This window comes from Echiichthys vipera (genome assembly GCF_963691815.1).
Source record: "Echiichthys vipera genome assembly, chromosome: 11".
In the NCBI taxonomy this organism is placed as follows: Eukaryota; Metazoa; Chordata; class Actinopteri; order Perciformes; family Trachinidae; genus Echiichthys; species Echiichthys vipera.
This window is the reverse complement of record NC_139836.1, coordinates 20155304-20177068: the sequence shown is the minus strand read 5'-3', so window position 1 is coordinate 20177068 and position 21765 is coordinate 20155304. Positions and strand designations below refer to the sequence as shown.

General features: G+C 40.1%; 1 protein-coding gene across 2 annotated transcripts in view; it reads right to left on the bottom strand.

The window, feature by feature from the left end:
• Positions 1-3395: 3395 nt before the first annotated feature.
• LOC310953753 (SH3 and PX domain-containing protein 2A-like) overlaps positions 3396-21765 on the bottom strand; it is a 48965-nt gene continuing 30595 nt past the window's right edge. Inside the window, exons 8-14 of one of the 2 annotated variants that reach the window (XM_083922924.1) lie at positions 13185-13298; positions 10576-10659; positions 8327-8444; positions 7901-8229; positions 7699-7748; positions 6868-6987; positions 3396-6733 (exon numbers count right to left, since the gene is read on the bottom strand). In XM_083922924.1, the coding sequence (XP_083779050.1) occupies positions 4805-6733; positions 6868-6987; positions 7699-7748; positions 7901-8229; positions 8327-8444; positions 10576-10659; positions 13185-13298 (2744 nt within the window). In that variant the 3' untranslated portion in view covers positions 3396-4804. The remainder of the gene's footprint in view (positions 6734-6867; positions 6988-7698; positions 7749-7900; positions 8230-8326; positions 8445-10575; positions 10660-13184; positions 13299-21765) is intronic. The other variant, XM_083922925.1, reaches the window with a different exon arrangement.

Genomic DNA, 21765 nt, shown 5'->3' with positions numbered 1-21765 from the left:
TTGATAATTGAATAAATGGACTGATTAAGTTAAAAGAATAAACTAAATCTTTAACAAACTTTTTTCTGGTTTCTTTACTCCTTTATGACAGTAAACTGAATATATTTCAGCTGTGTACGAAACAAGACATTTGAAGACGTTTGTTCGATAAAATGTCAGTAAATGGTTAATAAATGTTAGTGTTCCATAAAGCCCAAGATGAGGGGCGCAGTTTTTGTGTTCTGTGTAGCTTGTGAAATCTAGACTGAAATTTCTCAAAAATTGTATGGTTAACAGTAGTTGGACCAGCACTACCTTACTGGAGGATTTTTGAGGCACGGTCGGTTTGGAAATTGGCCAGAAGTTGATATTAAAGTGATCTGAACAACTCCAGAGGTCGAGCTATTGATGGTGGTCAGTTTAATGCATGACCGATTGACTCTTCTTCTTTAATCAGTTTTGTCGGGATAATATCAAGGGGCCTCGACGTGACTGTTTTCCTAAGATCCTGCAGTGATATTGGTCTAAACATTACAACACATCCAAGGAGGTGGGAGGAGTTAGGGTTTTCTCTAATATGATCAATCTTTTCTATGAAGAAAATACACATTTTATCAGATTAACGACTAATAACTGGTCATTTGTATTAGTAAAGGAATACATATTGACACCAGCTGTGTTACTTACTATACTACTGTAGATTTTTCAGAGCTTTAAATTACACTTTCATGTGCTCAGCTGACTATTCCTAAGGTGGAGCATGATGTTCAACACACAACTTGTGACAATGACTGACACACCACTGTCACATCTAAAGTTATACGCCTCTTGAGGTGTCTCTATCTCACCGCCAACATCCTGCATTTCCTTTTTCTTCTTTCCAACTCCTGTGATTTATCGTTTCATTTGCAATAAACACATACTCTACACATGAGTACAACAAGAAAGCAAATACAAACACACAGCCAGCAGACAAATATGGTATAAAGATGATCAACAGGCACATATAACTTCGTTCCAAGCCGGTGAGTGTAGGATCCCAATAGAGGAAACCAGCCAGCGGGATGGACATATTTCCCATTAAATTCCTGTAGGCTGTAAATCTTATTATATTTCAGACACCGAATCCAATAAACATCAAGAATATGCAGTGTGACTCTGGGAAACTGCATCAGGGTTTTGATTTGGTGTTTCTCTGATTATGACTGAAGGGGACAATATTATAGGCTGCAACTCCACACTGGTGGCTTAAACTGTTGCTTTGTCACTTGAAGCTAAATAAAAGAGCCCAGTGACCACTGGCATGAAAGTCATCTACACCAAAGTCAAATGTGCATTAGGTTTTCCTGAAGCAGAAGATTCCAGAATGAGCCAAACAAAGCGAACTGCCACTATCCACTATCTGGCTCAGTGTTATGAGTGAGAAATGAAAGGCAGCCGAGTGTGATCTAATTTATGAACATAACAGAATTCAGCTGGTCAAACACTTCAGCTTAATTGTATATGCACAGATGTGTTTATACAAGGTATAAACATATATTGAGGTCTTCTACTTATTCTAAGGCACAGAGCTTTTAATGCTACACGATGGAGAGGCTTAAAATTACAAGTAATACATTTTCATGATATTGTTTATTATACGGCACGTTAATTTGCAATTAATTCAGAAGATGATTACACCCTTCAGTTCTCACATGCCTTTCATAAATAGCAGTGGTGACTGCCACCACTCAAAATGCCACATGGAACACTTTAGTTGAATTACAGACATTTTTTGGTGGTGTCAGTCAAGAAAGAAAGGCCATGTTGTAAACTTAGGGAACATACACTAAGGGAACAAATTGCTAAACTGAGGGAACAGATTACTAAACTGAGGGCACAGATTACCAAACTGAGGGAACATATTGCTGAACTAAGGAACAGATTACTAAACTGAGGGAACAAATTGCTATACTGAGGGGACACACTGCTAAACAAAGGAACAGATTACTAAACTGAGAACAAATTGCTATACTGAGGGAACACATTGCTGAACTAAGGAACAGATTACTAAACTGAGAACAAATTGCTATACTGAGGGAACACATTGCTGAACTAAGGAACAGATTACTAAACTGAGAACAAATTGCTATACTGAGGGAACACACTGCTAAACAAAGGAACAGATTACTAAACTGAGGGAACAAATTGCTATACCGAGGGAACACATTGCTGACCTAAGGAACAGATTACTAAACTGAGAACAAATTGCTATACTTAGGGAACACATTGCTGAACTAAGGAACAGATTACTAAACTGAGGGAATACATTGCTAAACCAAGGAACAGATTACTAAACTGAGGGAACAGATTACTAAACTGAGGGAACAGATTACCAAACTGAGGGAACATATTGCTAAACTAATATGCCATAACATATAAATCGTATTCACATTTCTATAGATATTATTATAGTTACTGGAAGTGTGTCCTTCTCTGTCTTTGTCTCTCTCTGTCCATCTTTTCTTCCTCCCCAACCGGTCAAGACAGTTGTCCGTCCTCCACAGAGCTGGGTCGGTCAGCCGTTCCTGCCTGTTATAGGGAAGGTTTTTGTTGCCACCGTACTCTACGGGGGAATGGTTGGGTCTATGTAAATCATAAATAAGTCATAGAGTGTGGTCTATACCTACTCTGTAAAGTGTCCTGAGAACTTTTGTTATGATTTGGCACCATCATTAAAATTGAATTGAATTAAACTAAGGAACAGATTACTGAACTGGAGGATGAGATTGCTAAACTGAGGGAACATATTGCTAAACTGAAGGAACACATGTGCTAAACTGTGCACAGTCGTATACTACACTATCCTTTTTATCTAACAAAAAACACAGCTTGTCCTGAACTTCCCTTGTTGACCCAGTCACCAAACACACGGCTGCAGGTCATTAAACAGCACCTTCACTTACCTGCATAAAGTCACTTGGGTCCGGTCTTTCGGTTACATGTTGGTGTGGTTCTTTACTGTCCATGACCCATTACATGTAGGCTACAGCCAACATGCTTGTCTACTTTGTCTCTCTCTTTGTGTAACACCAGCACTCTGACAGCCTGCCAGCTGCTGTCAATCACGCAACGACACTGACACGTGACTTCCAGAAAAGCAGCATTTCTGATATTTCAACAAATACCCCTTTTCTTTCTTTAAGTAATAACAAACTGTTAACAATACATTTAAAAACACATTTGACTTACAACTTATGGAAAGACTTAAATAACAATAATAATACAAACTAATACTAAGTATTCAGGGGTATTTTTTCCTTTTATTTTGATAGTACACAGTACAAAGAAGCAGAAAATGAGAAAATACAATAAAAGGTCCCTTGGACGTGCTTGAATTGTGATTGCAAATATACTACATATACCAATATCGCTTGGGAAAATTAAATTTAATATCTTTAACTGTGTAAGATTTATTGTAATGTGTATGAATGTGTAGACTTTTAATCTGAAAGTTTAAGGTAAGCATGCACATATTTCCAGCTTCTGCCATTAGTGGTATAAATGCAAACTTGACCAAAGTAACCTAAACATAACTAATTCAACTATATGAAGAAAAAAAAAAACAACATAATTTAACTTTTATATTATTCATATTTTTCAAATAACATCTGGCTTGTAATCCATTCATAAAAACATATTTGGAACATGACGGGTGATGAAGGGGCACTTCATCTGACAGGGATGTAGTAGAGAACCCAACCTGGTATATGTGGGCACAAACAAGAAGAAAGTACTAATGATTGTTCAAAAGTGCATTTATTTAATTCATTCTTTTGGCACTTCAGTTATCATCACTGATCACACAGTTAACATAAAACAAAAGTGAGCATCCCACTGCAGCTGAAGAGTTATGTCAAATTTACTGCCCAGCAGAAATTCAAAATGTTATTATTATTATTATTATTATTAGAGCAGTTCTTAGAAATGTTTAAGCAGTTGTGAAAATGTTTTTTTTTTCTTGCAATAATAATAAAATAAGTAATAATATGATTTATAAGTAATGAATAAATATAATGTTCACTGACGAGGGAAGTTTACATTTTGGACAATTAGCCTCTGAAACGAAAACAAGCCAAAAAAATGGGGAGATTATCGTGGAAATGACAAAATACTGTGATAATCAGAGATGCTCACAAATTGTTTTGTTAGGACAGTATTACACAATTAATTGGGTAAAATATTTCAGATAAAAGGTGACATACAGTATAAAGATATCAAAAACATGCAAACAGACAGCACCAAGGTGAGACTAACACAAAGCAGCTTTTGCAACAACTGAGATTTTCTTTACAGAAAGGAGGAGAAAAAGGTTAAACTTCAACAGCTAAAGGCATCGTCAGTATAATGGATCATTTCTAACATGCAGTAAGCTTTAAATGCTTAAAAAGGTGTTTTTAAAAAAAGAAATATTACATTATCAACTTACAGGAAAAGGTTCAAGGAGTGGACACAAAATGACATCTTAGTTCAAGTTAAAAGGTAAACGCAGAAGAATATCATGGAATCATTCTTCCGCTCTCTGGTGGTCTCTTTGGCTGCGTAACTAAGTCCCAATATTTTGCTCCTAATGCGACGTCTCAGGCACTGCATCATGTAGACTCATTTTGCCAGATGTCTCATTTAATTTCAACGTCACAATCTGATCTGGCTTCTTGTTTTGGCAAAGGTACCGGGTGAGATTTCCATCCTTATCAATGTCTTTGTTTTTTTCACAAAATAAATGAATCTGTTTGAGTAGTCTTTACACGCATGTTCCGAGTTCAGCCAGCTCCACACACGAGTGCTAGTGCTTTTTCTCGAGGTAATTTGAGGGAACCCATCCTTTCCTTGGTCTGCCACTGTCCAGAATCTTACAGTACCACCATCCATTGGGGTTTCTGTCCAGGACCTCCAGACTCGTCCCCTCAGGAAATCCCATCGTCTCCTCATCGCCATGGTAATCTGCTATAGAGACATAGACCTCTCTCAGGTTGTTGTGGATGATGTGGGGCTTGGGTTTCACTGTGGATACAGGGAGGGCATTCTTCTGAGAGCTGAGGCCCAGAGATTCAGAGCTACCGGTACCGGATTTGTTCCTATTGGGTAGTGCTATGTTGTTTGGAGGCAGACTGCGTGGCACAGTGCCGAAGGAGGCGTTGCGACGCACTGTGGGGCTGGCACGAGGGTGGTCTGTGGAGTTGAGGGACTCGTTTCTCCTGAGAGAGCCAACAGGGCTGGGACCGTCCCTGATCGGGGCTGATATGAAGACGGACTGAGGTCTGACAACCTGCTGCTGTTTGGGGCTATTCTGTTTCCGTGAACCAAACAAGCCGATGGGTTTGGAGAGGCCACCTGGAGGCTTTGAGGGGATGGGTGGGGTGACCTTCTTTAAGTTTTGGTTGATGTTGTTCAAGGCCTGCACCCTTTGTTCATTCTTCTCTAGGCTGTTGGACTTGCTGAGGCTTCCAGGTTTAGTTGGGGTGCCATCAGATTCAGACCCTGCCATGTCATCTTGTTGCCTAACAGGCTCCAGGAAGTAAGTTGGAGCCCAACCCTCTGTGTCTCCCCAGCGGACATACCACCAGCCACTCTCCTGCTTCTCCAGCACTTCCACCTCCACTCCAGCGGGGAAGCTGAGCTCAGACTCTTGGACTTTCTCATAGGGATCTGTGGTGCGATACAGGATGCAGCCTTCCAGATCAGAGTCGCCCCGGCTGCCTTTAGAATAGATGGAGGAGAGATCGGACGTGCTCTGAGAAGAAAATGAGTCCTCTGAGGAGATTACTGAAGCTGTCTCAGAGTCCTCACCTTTAGTTTTGATGCCGTTCTTCAGCTGCCCTGTTGGCCGCAGCTGTCTCCTCAAGGTGCTGATGTCCATCTTCTCAGCACTGGACGACTTGGCTAGTTGTGGTTTAGGTCTCACCACAGGCTTTAGTTTAGAAGAAGACTTGATGGAAGAGGACACCTTGCCTTCCTCTTGGTCTTTCTTAGTTCTTGACAGATCTGGGGTGGACTCACTGGAGGCAGATTTAGGACTAGATGCTCTCTCAGCTTTGGTTGAAAATGAGCTCCCATTCAAGTCTATCTTGAGCTTATTACCTGCAGGTCTCCACCCACCTGATGTCGGGTTTGCAGTCTTGCCAGTTTCTGACAAGACACTTGTCTTGGAGGAATTTGAGTCCTTGCTGCACTGCCGCTCTGGCGTCTCCCTGAAGGGCCGGAAGCCGTCATTCTCATAGATACACTCTCCCTCTCCCTCTGCCTCCCCCTCTGCCTCGTGGCCATCTTCAAACGACTCACACATCTTGAAGGAGGCACTGTGGAGCGACGAAGCTGGAGAAGGTTTGGAGGACAGGTGGGATCCCTTCTCTGAGGAAGTGTCCTCGTTTTTTACATCCACCAAGGAACCTTCACCCCTCAGAAACTCAAACTCAGACTCCATGTCCAGATCTCCAATGGCAGGGACATCATATTCCGGCTCTTCATACACCGGCCTTTCAGGAGACACAGGGGACTCTGGGGCTTCAGATCCGGGGCTGCTTGGAGGTGCAGTGTCCAGTGAATCTTGTTTTTTGACAGGTGGAGCTGGGGGTGGAACTTTTGGGCGGCACAGTGTGCTTGTTCTACGATTGAGGTTGGGCTTTTTACGTTTGTCAATGTAGGAGCAGGGAGCCCAGCCCTCCTTTTCTCCTATGTGGACATACCACCAACCACCAGAGTTCTTCTCAATCACCTAAAATACATATTAAAAAAGAAATTAGTCTTCATATGATGGCATTGTTATGCAATTTTTCTAAATTTATACAGCAAGAGATATATGCTTAGTACCCACATTTAAGATAGGTTATCATAAAAAGGAGTGCTTACCTCTGCTTTCTGTCCTCCATTGAAAGTGATACCATCAGATATGCAGGACTGGAAATCTGCAATGGTATAATACTCGGCTTCAACCGTAGGGGGCTCTGGTGGGGAAGGCAACTGAAATCCCTAAGCACAAACGAAATTGGCACTGTTAGATGTACTGTGAGGAAGGTAACTTAAGGGTACTCAAGTACTATTAAGTACAGTTTTTAGTTGCCTGTGCTTTACTGAATATTTCAATTTCATGCCATTTAAAATGTGTACTGCAGTACATTTGGGAGGGAAATGTTGTACGTTTTACTACATTACATTTATCTGACTAGTTTCCTTTCAGATAAAGATTTTACATTAAAAAGCCTATGATGAGATTAAGACCAGTTTCCAACCCCCTTGACTTCTGACCCCTTACAAACAAAAAACACAATGTCTGATTGGAGCGCTTTGTCAGGTTATGAGCTGTTAGCCTTTCCACCTTTACTATTCTAAATTTTTTTTATCTTTTTTCCCGCTAACCTATTAATCATCTGACAACCCATCAGATGTAATTTGAGGGGGCTTATCTCTACTTTATATAAAGTAGTAAAAACTCTCTCCATCTGCTGTAATAAAATCCTGCCTTCATGATGACGCATTAGTAACAATCTTATAATGTCATGTATAAATGTCACAAGAACCATTTCCAGGCAACAAAAAAAAGTACTTTCACCTTTAATAATTTAAGTACATTTTTCTGATAACAGTTCTTATTAAGTAGGAAGCCACTGACATCAAAATCCTGTGCATGACCTTTATAAGAGAGGGGGGCGGATGGCCTAAATACCACATATCATATCTTACCAGGGTTGCATCTCTTCGAGGAGGAGGTTTTTGCCTGAGAACTGGGGAACCTATGGGGAATCAGAGAAAAAAAGACAACATACATAATTGTTTTGTTACATTTAAGAATAAGGTTAAAAAATAAATTGAGTAATCAGTAATCTACTACTACAGAAATGAAGGTTATGACAGAAATTCAAACAATCACAATGACACGACTGACCAATTTCCACCCGATGAGGGGCAATGCGGGCTATAGCTGGTGAGGCAGGCTCTGCTTTATTTTTTCCATCCTGTGGGGTATTAACAGGGCTGGAGTCGGCACAAGGAATTGGGTGGCTGATCTCCTTCTTGGCCACCTGGGGGCTCTCTGGGACTCCTTCAATCTGCACATCCTTCTCGCTTGAGGCTTTCTTGTTAAGCAGGTTACTGATCTCCATGATGTTTCCAATGATCTCCACTGGGCCTGTCACAGGCTTCTTGCGCGGAGAGAGATCATCCTTCATCTTCTTCAGGTAAGAGGCTGGAGCCCAGCCTTCTTTATCCTGGTACCTGTAAAGGAAATTAATAAAACATTAAAAAAAACAAAAAAAAAAACAGTTTTGTAATGAAAGAAATAGAAAGTGTCTAATGCAAATGAGCAGGTTACCTGATAAACCACCAGCCTTCCAGGTTCTTCTGAATCACCTCCACGATAGCGCCTTTCTCAAAAGCAATTTCATCCTTGCCCTGGCTGGAGTAGGGCTGCACTGTTACATACTTCTCTTCTGCCAAAGCAAGAGCAAAGAACGACAACAAAGCTAAGGTTTTGAGGGCTGTGAGAATAAAATAATCATTGGAAAAAAGTGTTTATCCTATAAATCCTTTCTAAAGCCTTTATACATTTGAATCATACTGCAGCAATACAAGATAAGGTTTAATAAATACACAATGACGGATTCCCCTGTGATTCATTGGCAGGTATTTTGCAATGTGATACTGGAGGCGAGGTGTATCTTTTGTCTTTAATACAGACTGGAACTGTGTGCTTTCTGGCAGTTGGTTAAGCTGCCAGATGTGCGAGCAGATGTGTGTTAAAATGTTCTTTGGCACATGAGATTTGTCTGTATTTTTTATGAAACTGATAGAACTTTATAATGCAGTGAATAACTACACAACTTAATTAATTCTTGCATTTAGAAAAAAATATCTTGCAAACGTAGTAGTATGAATATATCTGAAGTCACAGATGTGAGATTATCGTTTTGTTACACATTGCATAGCAAAAAAAACAGTTGTAACGCCCAAATCATATTCATAATTGTCCCAAAAATCATAACTCATGGCCAACAATAAACCACAAAATACTCGCTTCACGTTGCTCCCCTTTTCTCTACACCCTCATTTTCTGTCATCTCTCTACCGTCACCTGTCCAATTAAGTCCATAAAATAGCAAGTAATTTATCAACCATCTCTACATAACTAATTGGTATTCAATAAAGGTATGGACCATGGGGAACTACAGCACGTGGGGTCAGTTGGTGTCCTATCAGTGTCCTTGGCCTCGGGACAGCGAGCGTCTCTAAACTCAGCAATAAGCAGAGAGCAGAGAGCTCCATGCTGGTTCATGCATTCCCATGAGGCCAAGGGGCAGAGCAAAGACATAATTTCCTGTCATTATAGCAGTTCCTGTCTAAATACAGATAGCATAAGGAGAAGAGGTGTGCACATATAAAAGCTCTCTATGCTCTCCTTCCAGTTAGTAAATATTCTGGTGGCAAATTATTCCATTTTCTCCGTTTCTGAGGTTGTGTAGGAGCTGAAATGGGTGTGGGATAGTAAATCCCTTTACTTGCAAAAACTACAGTAGGCTCTGAGGGTAAAGATATTTCCGTATGCTTTATTTTCCTTTTGCCTGGTTCTTCCGGCCTCTTTGTGTTGGGACTGCTAAAACGTTTTCCCTCTCACCAACCTCTTTCAAACAATATCCAGCAGTGCAATGAAGGGAAACTCTGAATCCGATGTTATGTTAACCACAACATGCATCGCCTGCATCAGTGTTATAAAGGATTCTTGTGGAGTCAGCAAAATATCTGACTTTTTATTTTTTATTTTTTAACACAAAGCAGGATTTCAGTCCTAGGGTGGAAACAACTCTCTCTCTCTCCACTCCAGAGAGCAGCAGCATCCACTGCCAAGCATTAAGTTTGGGCTGAACTCAATAGCTTATCCTCAGTCCACTGTCATCTATCCAAACGCATCTCCCCTGACAATAAACACTGGCCTTGGTAAGAACATGTGCAAGTTTCTGATTGAGAATAAGTGAGAGATTAATAAGGCTCTTTGTTTATCTATGTCAATATTGGTTGCTATCGGCACCGCAGCAGGATAAATGTCTGTTTCTACCACACTTTGGTAAAACATACAATCATTAAAAAAAAAATACATGCACACTTCATTTGCTCATAAAAAAGCAAAATATGGCTCCAATATGCAGCATAAGGCATTCCAAACTCTATTACGCAACTACTTTTAGATGAGTGGGTAGTTTTTTCTGTGATTCTGGGAAGATTGGTTTTGGCACACAGTGCTTAATTATAACGAAAATGCTTACTAGGAGCAATTTTGTAACATAATTTGAGCTTTGCATCAATAATTGGTGTATAAAAAGTTGATGATTTCACCTTTGCTTTCAAGGCTCATTTAATATTAAAGTCAGTTAGTGGTTAGTTGTGGTGGATTGCAGCTTATGATAAATATATGTGGTGGAAGACAACATGGGATGAAAGACTGAACAAATATGTGCATGTGGAGAGGGAGGAGATGAGCCATGAGATAAGAGACAATAAGAGAGGGTGGAGGGGAACAATAACAAAGGGAGGGAATGGGGGGGTTATGCAGCATCTGCCTCAGTTCACCTCGGCTCTGCTGCCGGCTGATGACACCCCCCAACGTCCATCTCCGGTCCAGCCTCTTCAGATGAGCCTTATGCCGCTTAGTAACTGACAGACACACGTGGTGACCAGACGACAACAAGCAAACACGGGAGACATGAAGAGCAAGCACAAATGTTACACAAACACACAGCACACAAATGATATGGATCTTCCCAGAAGAGCCCCATTATTAGCTAGACGAAGGACATGAAAACAAGACCACAAAGCAAAACATGGTGGACAGTTAAGAGCTGATGGAAGACGTAACAGAGGAAGTGTTAAACCCAAGACATATTCTCTGCGGCTTGTAATTAGGATGTTGTTAGCATGTTTTTTTTCCCATCCTGTTGTGTTAGAGCATCTGGGACGCACATTTCTGCTTCAAGAATGCTGTCCAATTACTAGAGCAGCTGAGAGTGTCGCTGCTTAGAGCTGTGCACCTCAGGAGCTTTTGCAGGTAAAACAGTGGAGATGGAAATGATTTCTGCCAACTGCAATAAAATCTGTCACGTGTAAAAGTGATAAAAGATGTAGCTCCTGTAAAATCTTATGTAGGGAAAAGAAAATCCACTCATCATCACGTAAATACTCTTCTTATATTCAAATGATGGGAATTTCTGTTGTTTGTGTGGGGGGAAAAAAGAAGTCAAATTTAAAAATATTAATTTGCCAGAAAGCCAATATTCTTGCCCAAAAAGTCAGAGAATTACAGGAAAATCATAAATATGAAGCCACTGCGAGACATTGGTTAGCTTAGCTTAGCACAAAGACTGAAAGCCAGGGGAAACAGCTAGCCTCGTTCTGTCCAAAGGTCACTAAAGATTACAAATTAAGACATTATTATAGGGCTGGAGGATATGTCCAAAATCTTGGATAAGTATTGATAAGTATTTCACATTTATGTGCTTGTTATTATCAATATGATAATTTTGATAATTGTAATCGTTGGGAGAGAGCTAGGCTAGTTTTTTCCCCCCTGTTTATGCTAGGCTAAGCCAATCAGCTGCTCGCATTAGTGTCATATTTACCACACAGTCATAATCAATGTCCTCATTCAACTCTGTTTCCCAGAATATCTAACTATCTTTAGGCAATATGGTCGTCTTTTTGTGTAAGATGTGACCAAAACCGCGAGGATGGAACGAGGATGATGTGCATTCACTTCCATCAGTGGGTAAACTTACATTACATGCTGTCTGGGCTTTCAACATGTTTTGGCTTTTTGAAATAATTATCATGAATTCCATGAAGTTTTTCCAGAAATATATGCTTTTTTTCAGTGACAATGTGGTGGCATAGACAGCTGAAGACCACAGGACTGGTAAAAAGATCCTTTATGAGTTTCATGCCATTCCCATGACTGACTAGACACATAAAACTAATTACACTGACAGATTGTCCTTCCCCGAAACCGCCTGGCAGCAAACTCCAGTTATCTCTGACAAAGCAGATAAGAGTGTCAGCTGCAGACTTTTGCATTTGTGTCTGTGTGTGGTCATACATGTGTGGTAGGTATACATGTTGAAATCTTCTGTTGATAGAGCTCTAAGTCTAAATGGGGAGACAATTACATTTAAACGTACGAAACCGATTGTGAAACAGTAACACTGTTAAGACTCATGTATTCTCTTTCTCCCTTCGTCCTTGAGTCATAAGATATACAACACCGAGGGGGATCCTGGGTCCCGTTGTTACAGAGTACAACAATTGTACAGCAAAAGATATTTTGGCCCAAGTGCTGGAAAATCTTGATGTTTGTTTGGAAGTGTAACTCGCAACTTAATTATTTCCGTGCCTCCAGTTTGTTGGGTTTTCTCTAACACAACGCTGCATAAATCTGAACAAACAGGCTGCAATTGCTGCAATACCTGTCAAGTCCTGTCCTGTCCAGGGTGTACCCCGTCGGCTGCAGCCCCACCGCGACCCCGACAGGGACAAGCGTTTGAAGATGAATGAATGGATGAATGTATCTTACAGTGCCAGTCTTCAGCTTCATGTGTCAGCATTATATTCTGGCAAAACAAACTCTACATAAGTGTGTTTTTTATCAGGGTTTTGAATCTGTACTATATCTGCAATCCACAATGATGAGCAGACATCACATGAAATAGCATAATCCATGTCAGAGATGTAGTTTTAAGAGCATGACTGGCGAAAAATTCTCGTTTTATTCCTTATTGCTGATAGAAACACATGCCTCTTTCAGGAGCTCACTCCACGGAGGTCATAATACTTAATATTGTACTGCATCTCTACTATACAGTGCATTACTGTACAGCACATCACTTCAGTGGTTGTGGTCTGCTCTCTGGCACTCCTCCTTTGCCCTTTTACCCAGGCCTGAATCTACACTCTGTTGAAGTGTGCTTATGATGGCAGCCAGACGGAAAGAAGTGTACACACCAGCCCTGCGTCAGTCGTTTGGACACACCAGCAGTGGTGGAGTAAGGGCGAGCTTGCTCCATTTTGTCACAGATCAAAGACTGAGGATTGAGGGCAGAGGTGGTGTCTGTGTGTGGGTATGTAACAGAGTGTGTGATGTTGTGTTTGTGTGTGGGTGGGCAGAGGCAGGAAAGTTTGCAGTGACTTACCTTCCCCAGCTTTAGAGGCGCCCAGCTCTAAGTCATCCCGTGTGCCACTGTGGGAGTTGAGATAGGTAGCAGGGACCCAACCTTGCTCCTCTGCGGTGCTGACGAACCACCAACCTGTGGAAACACACAGAGGCTGAAGGACTATGGAGATTGTACCAATATAAAGAGGTGTACAGTGTGCAGGATGTTTAAAACACGTTATTTACAAGTATTATTTAATCTTAAATATTCATTAATATTATAAGTAGTTCCATTACTTAATCCCTTCATATATTAGTCTGGTGTGAGCACGGTTTACATAAACCTGCTGACTCTGCTACTAGTAATCACACCACTGTCACTTTCTCAGCACTACTCATTTTACCATTCTACATGTAATTTTGTCTTTCTACTACTCCTGTATATATTTAGCTAATGTACCTGATATTATTTATGTCTGTTACTTCTATACTCATCTGTATTGATTCTGTTGTTTCTATTGTACTGCTGCAAAGATCAAATTTCCCAGCTGAGGATCAATAAAAGTCTATCTTGTCTTATGTATTATATATGCAATGCATTACATAGTAGGATAAGAGGATTTGTTAAAAATTTCGCAGATTAATATGGTCCTGCGATGAGATTCCCCAAAAGTACACATAATAAATCTCTACAAACAGAGATGACATCTGCTGACGTGACTATAGCTTGTCTTTTTAGTCATTGACCCCTGATTTGATCAAATATCTCAAATCACAGGGACGAGCTACAAATGGACATGAACATGAGGAACTTAATTGTGTTGCGAACAGAATCTATAACGATCAGGACCACAAACATCAGAGGGAACACCGCCTGGCTGTAGCTCGGCTCATGACCAGGTCATGCTCAACCTGCTTTTCATCAGAATCAGTCATGATTTCAGCGGGCAGGGCCTTGCTAAAGTGCTGTTTCTAGCCAAAATATCCAGTTACATTGTTGCAGCTGATTTGACTTGGTTCCTTTGGGTATGACAACTGCTTTATGACAAATATCTCAGCTGGAAAAGTGCACGTACAGGTTTCACTTTCAAAGATCTGATTCCAATAAAGTAAGTGGAGTACAGCGATCCACTGTGTTCGATATGGTGTGCTGTATAAGGCCTTGAGGCAAATGTAAAGTACATATGTTCACTAATTTTTAACTTGTGCCAAATCACTTCCACAAAACGTCACCCCTCATTTATGGGTGACAAAGCTGGCAAAAAAACTGTCCTGTGTGGTATGCCACACATACGTTATTTGTTGTGGTTACAGGAACACAATATGGCTGACAGCTGTCTGGACAACCCATAAAGAGGATAGGGGTGTTCCATCACAGTTTCACAGCTGGTCCAAACATCCAGTGTACATTTTCCTACAGAAATGGTGAGTTATGAGGTCATTCAGTTGCATAAAATTAACTAAAAGAAGCAGAATGTACAGTAGTATGATGGAAAGAAGATGTATTACTTAATTAATGACATGGTAAAAGTTGAGGCAAATGTATTAGAGTGCCAATATATTATTTACAGTATTAGGTGATTTTGGTGACATATTTTAATAATTATGTCATTAATTTTGCAGACTTACAACACAATTCAGATTTCACTTATAGGCTGCTATAGCTTAAAAGTGTCTATTAAAGGTGTTTTAGGTAGACAGGGAAGTACAGTGTTTCATTCCATTATGTTGAAGCTGCTTTATGTGGAGAAATTATTTAGTTTAGTCAGAGAGACTTTGAAAAATTACAATACACTAAATTTTCTTTTACACCTACTGGATCATGGCATCTTATCTCTCAGCAAAGCAAACCAGAGAGGAGGTACAAACCTCTGCCAACACTGAACAATTCCTCAGTCTGCTGTTCTATTCAAGGGCATCATGGCTTTCTGTACAAGTTATTGCTTTCTGCAAGACTGACCACAGCATTTGGACATCAGCGCCTCATTACAGAAACTTATGATGACATTCAGGATTTGTGGGGTTACAGAACCATCTTTCCTAACTGCATTTAGGAAATATCTTATCTCAGGAGAAGAATTTAGCTATTACAGAACATATTAACAAAGGGATTGTCCAGGTTATTATCCAATACGCTGGACCATGTAATGAGTATATAAACTACTATCAACTACTTGAAGATTGTTTTTAAATTAATTGATCAAATAAATACACGCCCAATGCCAGCTGGGATAGGCTCCAGACCGTGACCCCGACTGAGATAAGCGGTTGCAGATGATGGATGGATGTTTTGTCCTGTGGCGATAATCAAGAAGAAAACTTTTCAAAATGCAGCGTTTCCTCTCATCCACCAACATGATTGATGTTTCTGAAGCCTCGTAACTACAACTGAACGCCTGTCTTTTTACAGTTATAATTGGGATTGATAAGATAAGATAGGTGGTCTGAGATAGGATCAAGCGAAGCTATGAGTTAAGGAATTGTTCCTGTGCTAGGAAGATTTTTAGTATCTTTGAAACTTGAGTTAAAGTGTAATTCCGGCACTTACATATATCAAATAAGCCATCAAGACAGTTTTTTTCGCATATGAACTATTAATGGAGAAATCGGGTAGAGTCGCTTACAGTCGGACGTGACTGATTAGCTCGGGGCAGTACGGTGAAGGCATTAAAACGGCTTTTTTAACCACTAATACTGCTCAAAATAACACCGAACCTCTGCAGTAGCATGATAAGAGTCCCTACACAGAAAACAAAGCACCAATGGGCTCCTTCCTTTTGGATTGCATTTGGTAATCCACTTGAATGGACTTCACTATGAGAGGAGCTGGTACAGGGGCCAGTAGGTAAGTCTTTCAAAACACTCTTTAAATAAACTTGCTAACTATGGGCTTGCTAACTATGTTTTTGTTGCTTTGTTTTATGTGTAGGGAAACTTATCATGCTACTGCAGCGGTTTGGTGATATTTTGGGCTGTATTAGTGGTTAAAAAAGCCGTTTTAATGCCTTCACCTTAGTGCCCTGAGCTAACCAGTTTAGTCACGTCCGGCTGTTAGCGACTCTACCGGATTACTCCGTTAATAGTTCATACACGAAAAAATGGCTTATTCAATGTATGTACCTTAAAAGAAGGAATTACACTTTAAGATGGGATAATCACTGAAGATATTTTTCTGTAATGAGACCCTAAGTCATTTTCTTAAGCCATTTCATAATGTAGTTATGGTTGTTAAAAAAATAAGAATAATTGTAATGTTGTGTAATGTTGGCAAACATTACCCAAATTCCTCATTCATGGAGTCTGTCCACCAAATGTATCTGGAATCCAGAGGCGCAAGAGATATCCTGCTGACAGACATGCCTTTCTCAGTGGAGGAAATGAAAAAATATTTCCAGGCCTTTTTGAAACTTCCACATGTAATCGTTGTGATTCAGATTTTTTTTTTAATTGACGAATTTGCTCAGTTACACAACAAAAAACATCATCTCCTGTAAGGTGGGGCTGTTTTGCATAGAGATGGTGCCTGACTCTGCCTCTGAGCAGCATGCTGGCATCAGCTCAGGTGCGTACCAAGCCATGTTATGTGCTCACCAAAGCTGTGGTTTGAACGAAACCTCATGCCAATAAATCTGACAAAAATAAAATGGTGTTTACAATATTCAGCACTCAAAATACTTTTTATCCTCCCACTGTGGAGCTGAAGGTTTGTGAGAAAAATAAGGTATTCTTAAACATTAATTACACTGACATTCAAATCTCAAATATGTCTCAGTATATATATCATTAAGTCACTGCAAACATTTAAATAAACCTGTGTCATGTTTAATGATCAGCAAAAGGCAACATCAACTACGTTAATGGTACATTAAATTAAACTGCCCATTATAAATAAAGGTCAGCTTGGCAGCGGAAAAAAGACCCGTGTCAGCTCAATAAAGAAAAAAAAAAAAACCTTACACTTGCAAATTGCCATTTTCACACTGACGTGCCTGCTTGGGGGAAATGTCATTCTCACCTCAGCAAGCCGACACTTATAGAAATGTAAGCAAATATAAGAATAAGGTGAAGGAATGTACTTTAATTGAGAGCACTTGGCTGTAAGTCTGAATACACATACGCAGCAAAGACACACCGTCACTTTAAAAGGCCTGAGTAAATATATGCTGTTATTGATGGCTTCGGCTGCCTTGCCTGTATTTTTCAACCATCATCCCATATGGCAGGTGCTTAGGCTGAGTTCACTGAACCTCTAAAGAAGCAATAAAAAGTACTTTTAAAACGCACACACACACACACTACGCAAGTGCTGATTTCCAGGCCATGGCAGGTTTACATGTATATCAGGCAGATTGCAATTATATGAAATGTAGAAAGAAAAAAAAACACTTCTAAACAAGAAACCTGCTTCATGTCTTTCATCGCATGTATTCATTCACAGAGTGACTGCAAGTCATCCTGCATTAAATCCGCTCCATAATTCGATGTATACAGGCAACACAAAATGACAAAGATTTAAAACCATATGGTAGACATGAACTCGTTCAATTTGCTGTATAGGTTATGGGCTTCAGAGTGAATAAAACACACCTGTGATTGTCAAATATTGTACTTTTTGTTGTGATCATTCTTCTGGCATATTTCTCCACAAGGGCTGGGAGAGGAATTTAACGTTTGCTTAATGTCAACTTCCTATTTGACAGGTTTATCATTTGTACATTCTTCATGATGACACAGACCTTAAGCTGAGGTCATTACAAAATAAACTCTCGATCTCCTGTTGCCAAAATAGCAATTTTGTTTTAAGTGAAAAACCTAAAAAAGTAAAGCTCCTGAGAGGTGAGTGAATGAAGTTGTGGATAGCGAAATGGCAGATGTTGTAAATAAGATTAGGAAAACGTTTTCTCTCTTCCTTGTTTCCGGATGGCAAGTATTATCTGTACAGATGTGGGAGGAACAAAGAAGAAGGAAACATACCTAATGTCTGGGATTATGTGTGTGGATGTGTGTTTGTAAAAGTACAAAGACTGAGAGAGAGAGAGAGAGAGAGAGAGGGAGAGAGAGAGCGCTCATACATTACAAAGCTACACCTGCATCTTTATGTGCTTTTTTTATCATCCATTGCTGTTTTTGATCAGTCTATATCAGAACCTGCTTTGCTCCATGTCTCCCTTCTTCGAGACAAGTCAAAAATCTTGGAAAGCGTTTCAACCACAAAGGAAAAAAAAGAACACAGCCAAGTGCTGACTGGCAATACACTTTGCTAAACTTTATTCAATATTACGATTATAGCTACTTAGTCAACATCCTGAGTAAATGAAAAAGCTTTTAAAACATTTGAGCTTGAGTTTAGTTTTGTAACCCCCGTGGTGCGGGGGTCAGTGGTTGCATAAGATAATAGTAAAACCCACAACCCTCTGTCATATGACACCACCACACCGTAGGACCATGACCACATCAACCTTAAATGCCACAGCCTTGGAAATGAAGAACCCAAACGGTGTGTCTTGACAACATTGTTGTATTTCACTTAAAAGGACATTGTGAAAAAAATTGGATATTTTAGACAGAGCTGAGGGCAAGTTAATGCCTCTGTGGCATGCTGTGAGCGGCAAAACTCTGGTTGTATAAAGTTAAGTGCATGTTTGATTCCAGTTAATTCTGTAATAAAAAAGTAAAAAAGAAAATGGTGATGTAAGCCTAAATTAGACAACATGAAACTCAGATCCAGAAAAAAAATAACATTTCTGGAAATACACTTATGCCCTTTTTTTTCACAAAGAAAGCCAGCAACAGCACTTCTAAAGCTCATTTTATAAGTTCCTGGAATCTCAGATGGTTGCCTAGCAAATGCTCCCAGCCAATGAATAGTCTGGCACATAACCATAAACCATAAAAATGACAAATTTTAACAATTTAGTGGTGTGACGGATTAAACTAACATGTTGATTTGTGAGGTTTAGAGGTGCTGGTAGGTGTATTTTGCTACTGTTGGATAGAGCCAGGCTAGCTGTTTTCTACTGTTTACAGTCTTTGTGCTAAGCTAAGCTAACCAACTGCTAACTGATGCTTCATATTGAAAGACAGATATAAGAGTGGTATCGATCGATCATCTAAATCTCAACAGGAAAGTGAAGACGTGGATTTCAAAAAAGGTCATACTGTACTATTCTTTTAACTATGAGTAACACATTTCAAAAAACAATTGACTGAATAATGAATAATGTTGGTTATGGTTTTGCTTGATGGAAAAATGCAATCGAGAGAGTTATTCTGCAGCAAGAAATGAAGACGTTTATGAAGTTGTCCTCATAGTCTAACGTAACTTTCACTTGTATTCTACCCCTGTAAGTGCAGATACAGTACACAGACACATAATGAGAGTGAGCAGCATTTCTGTGTCTCTCATATAGTATCTACCATCTGGAAACTCTATCAACTTTAAGACCCGGGCTTCATTTTTTACTGTAATCAACAACAGATTCTCAGCTGCAACAAGAAACTAGATTTATGTCATTTTGGGTTTTTCCTAAGATGACTGGGCGACCTATAAAACAAAACCGCAATCTACGTATACAATCAATCACCTAAGCAATGGCATACATAACACAGTGTGATATTGCAATGCTCTACGCATCCCTACAAATTTATCATCGACACAAATAGACTTCAAACTGTGCTGAGCATGTGTTTGGAGTAACTCTGTAATACTCACGAAAGATTTCTACACATCTAGCATAAATATGAGAACCACAGATTCAGCAGCACAAGGAGGCCTTTTTTTTTTTTCCACGACCTGAAATGATGAGGAATGCAGCGGCTCAGCAGTCCTGCAGATATCTGACACCACTGTTGAGTAGAGCAGGAGAGAACGCCATTCATTTCCAGCTTCTGTATTCATTAACAGTGTATTCACTATCAAAGTACAAGGGGGGAGAAATCCATCTTAATATACACACATTTTCAGTTTTTATAAAACACTGGGTCTCAATTACCTGAGTGGCTGTGGTACGAGGGGGGGGGGGGGGGGGGGGTTCGGGGGTTTGGGGGGCGAAAACGGCACAACACGACTTTCAAGAGCTGATGTTGACCTAAGGAACAACCTTCTCTCCCTCCCAGGCTCTGAAAGGATCCCCTCATGGTCTGGACTAAGCTATAGCCCCCAGCTTGTGTGCTCTTTAGGCTCCACTGATTTGGAGACACAGCAGTCTTTGAGTATCTGAAAGGCCACCCCTTAAAATACTGGTTTAACTCAATGGTCAATTCTTGAGTTAGAGACAGAGGCACCTTTTTGGCTCCACAGACTGATTTCTGTGCACAATTATTACCACATTTATGCTCTTAAATACTGTGTATCGCTCCTGTTCTTCATCTCTGCCTGAATCGCTCTGTGACAAGATGCAGGAAGATAAAGCAGTAGAAGCCTATGTTGAAAACCCAGTTACAACCATCCAATTTAAGTTTCCATATCTAAAAATACAGGATAAGGTTAATTTCTTGAGATGGTCATTAGTACTTCCTATGGTAAGCTGAAGGAATGTGATAGATGGGGATTACTTTGAGTGGATAATGTGTCTTCCATCTGCAGCTGCAAATTCTGCTTAAAAAAAATCTAACACTTGGCACGTTTTCTGTATCATGTCTTTGGTGGTTCACTTGACAAGAATTATAGGGTTTTTCCTCTTTTATACAAAAGGAAACATGTTCTTGCTGAAACTGCACATACCAAACTGGGAAACTGAGGGTTTGAGCACGAGCAGCAGCACTGGAAGCTCAACGCTGACCTTGCCTTTAATCCTCCTGCATATCAGAGACAGAAGATTTTGGAACAGCCAGTCATGCAGTTGTCACACTTGCAGCAATCAGTGATGTTTAAAAAAATAATTTCAGTTCTCTCCTAACTATGACAAAACACACTGATGATATTATCTAGGTACAGAAGACAGTCAGCGGTCATTCTAATAAATTGTAATCTGTGCAGCTGAATATGAGGACCTCAGAGCGTGTCCCAGGTGAACAATAAATATTGTAGATTGAGGGTTTCAGGGAGATACCTAGTTTATTACCTTTACAAAGGTTAAGTCCCCCCGTTTGTTATTGTCTGTGCGTGATAGCTGATGACGGTATCTCTACAGTCATGCGAGCAGCTCGGTAAAGCTGTACTTACACAAAGCAGTACTTTGATCTGTCTGATTGTCCAAAATATAAATTCACTTAACTCTGATATTTATCTTGAACTGCCTTGTATTCTTTTAAGATCACTTTAAAATGTTGCAGGAGTAATCCTTTAAAGAGTAAGAGTAAGTCTCTGCTCTTGGAATAAAATCAAAAAGAATCTGCCTCTCTGAATATCAAGCTCCTGCTGAGCTGAGAACTGAGATCCTCTTGCTTCCAGCCTGAAGACAAGAGAGAGCGGAGACATAATTGTATTGGTACATTTTTCCATGCAAAGGTAAAGAAGAACTCCTGCACATCCATCATGCCACGCTGGGAGCCAGACCTGTTTAATCTGCCAGGATTTGACTCCAGCAGTCAAACATCACCTGCAGGATACCGCTGTTACCCTCCAGCTCCTCTGGGGCTCACATTTGTCAGACTGATAATCATTTGTGTTTGAGAAGACA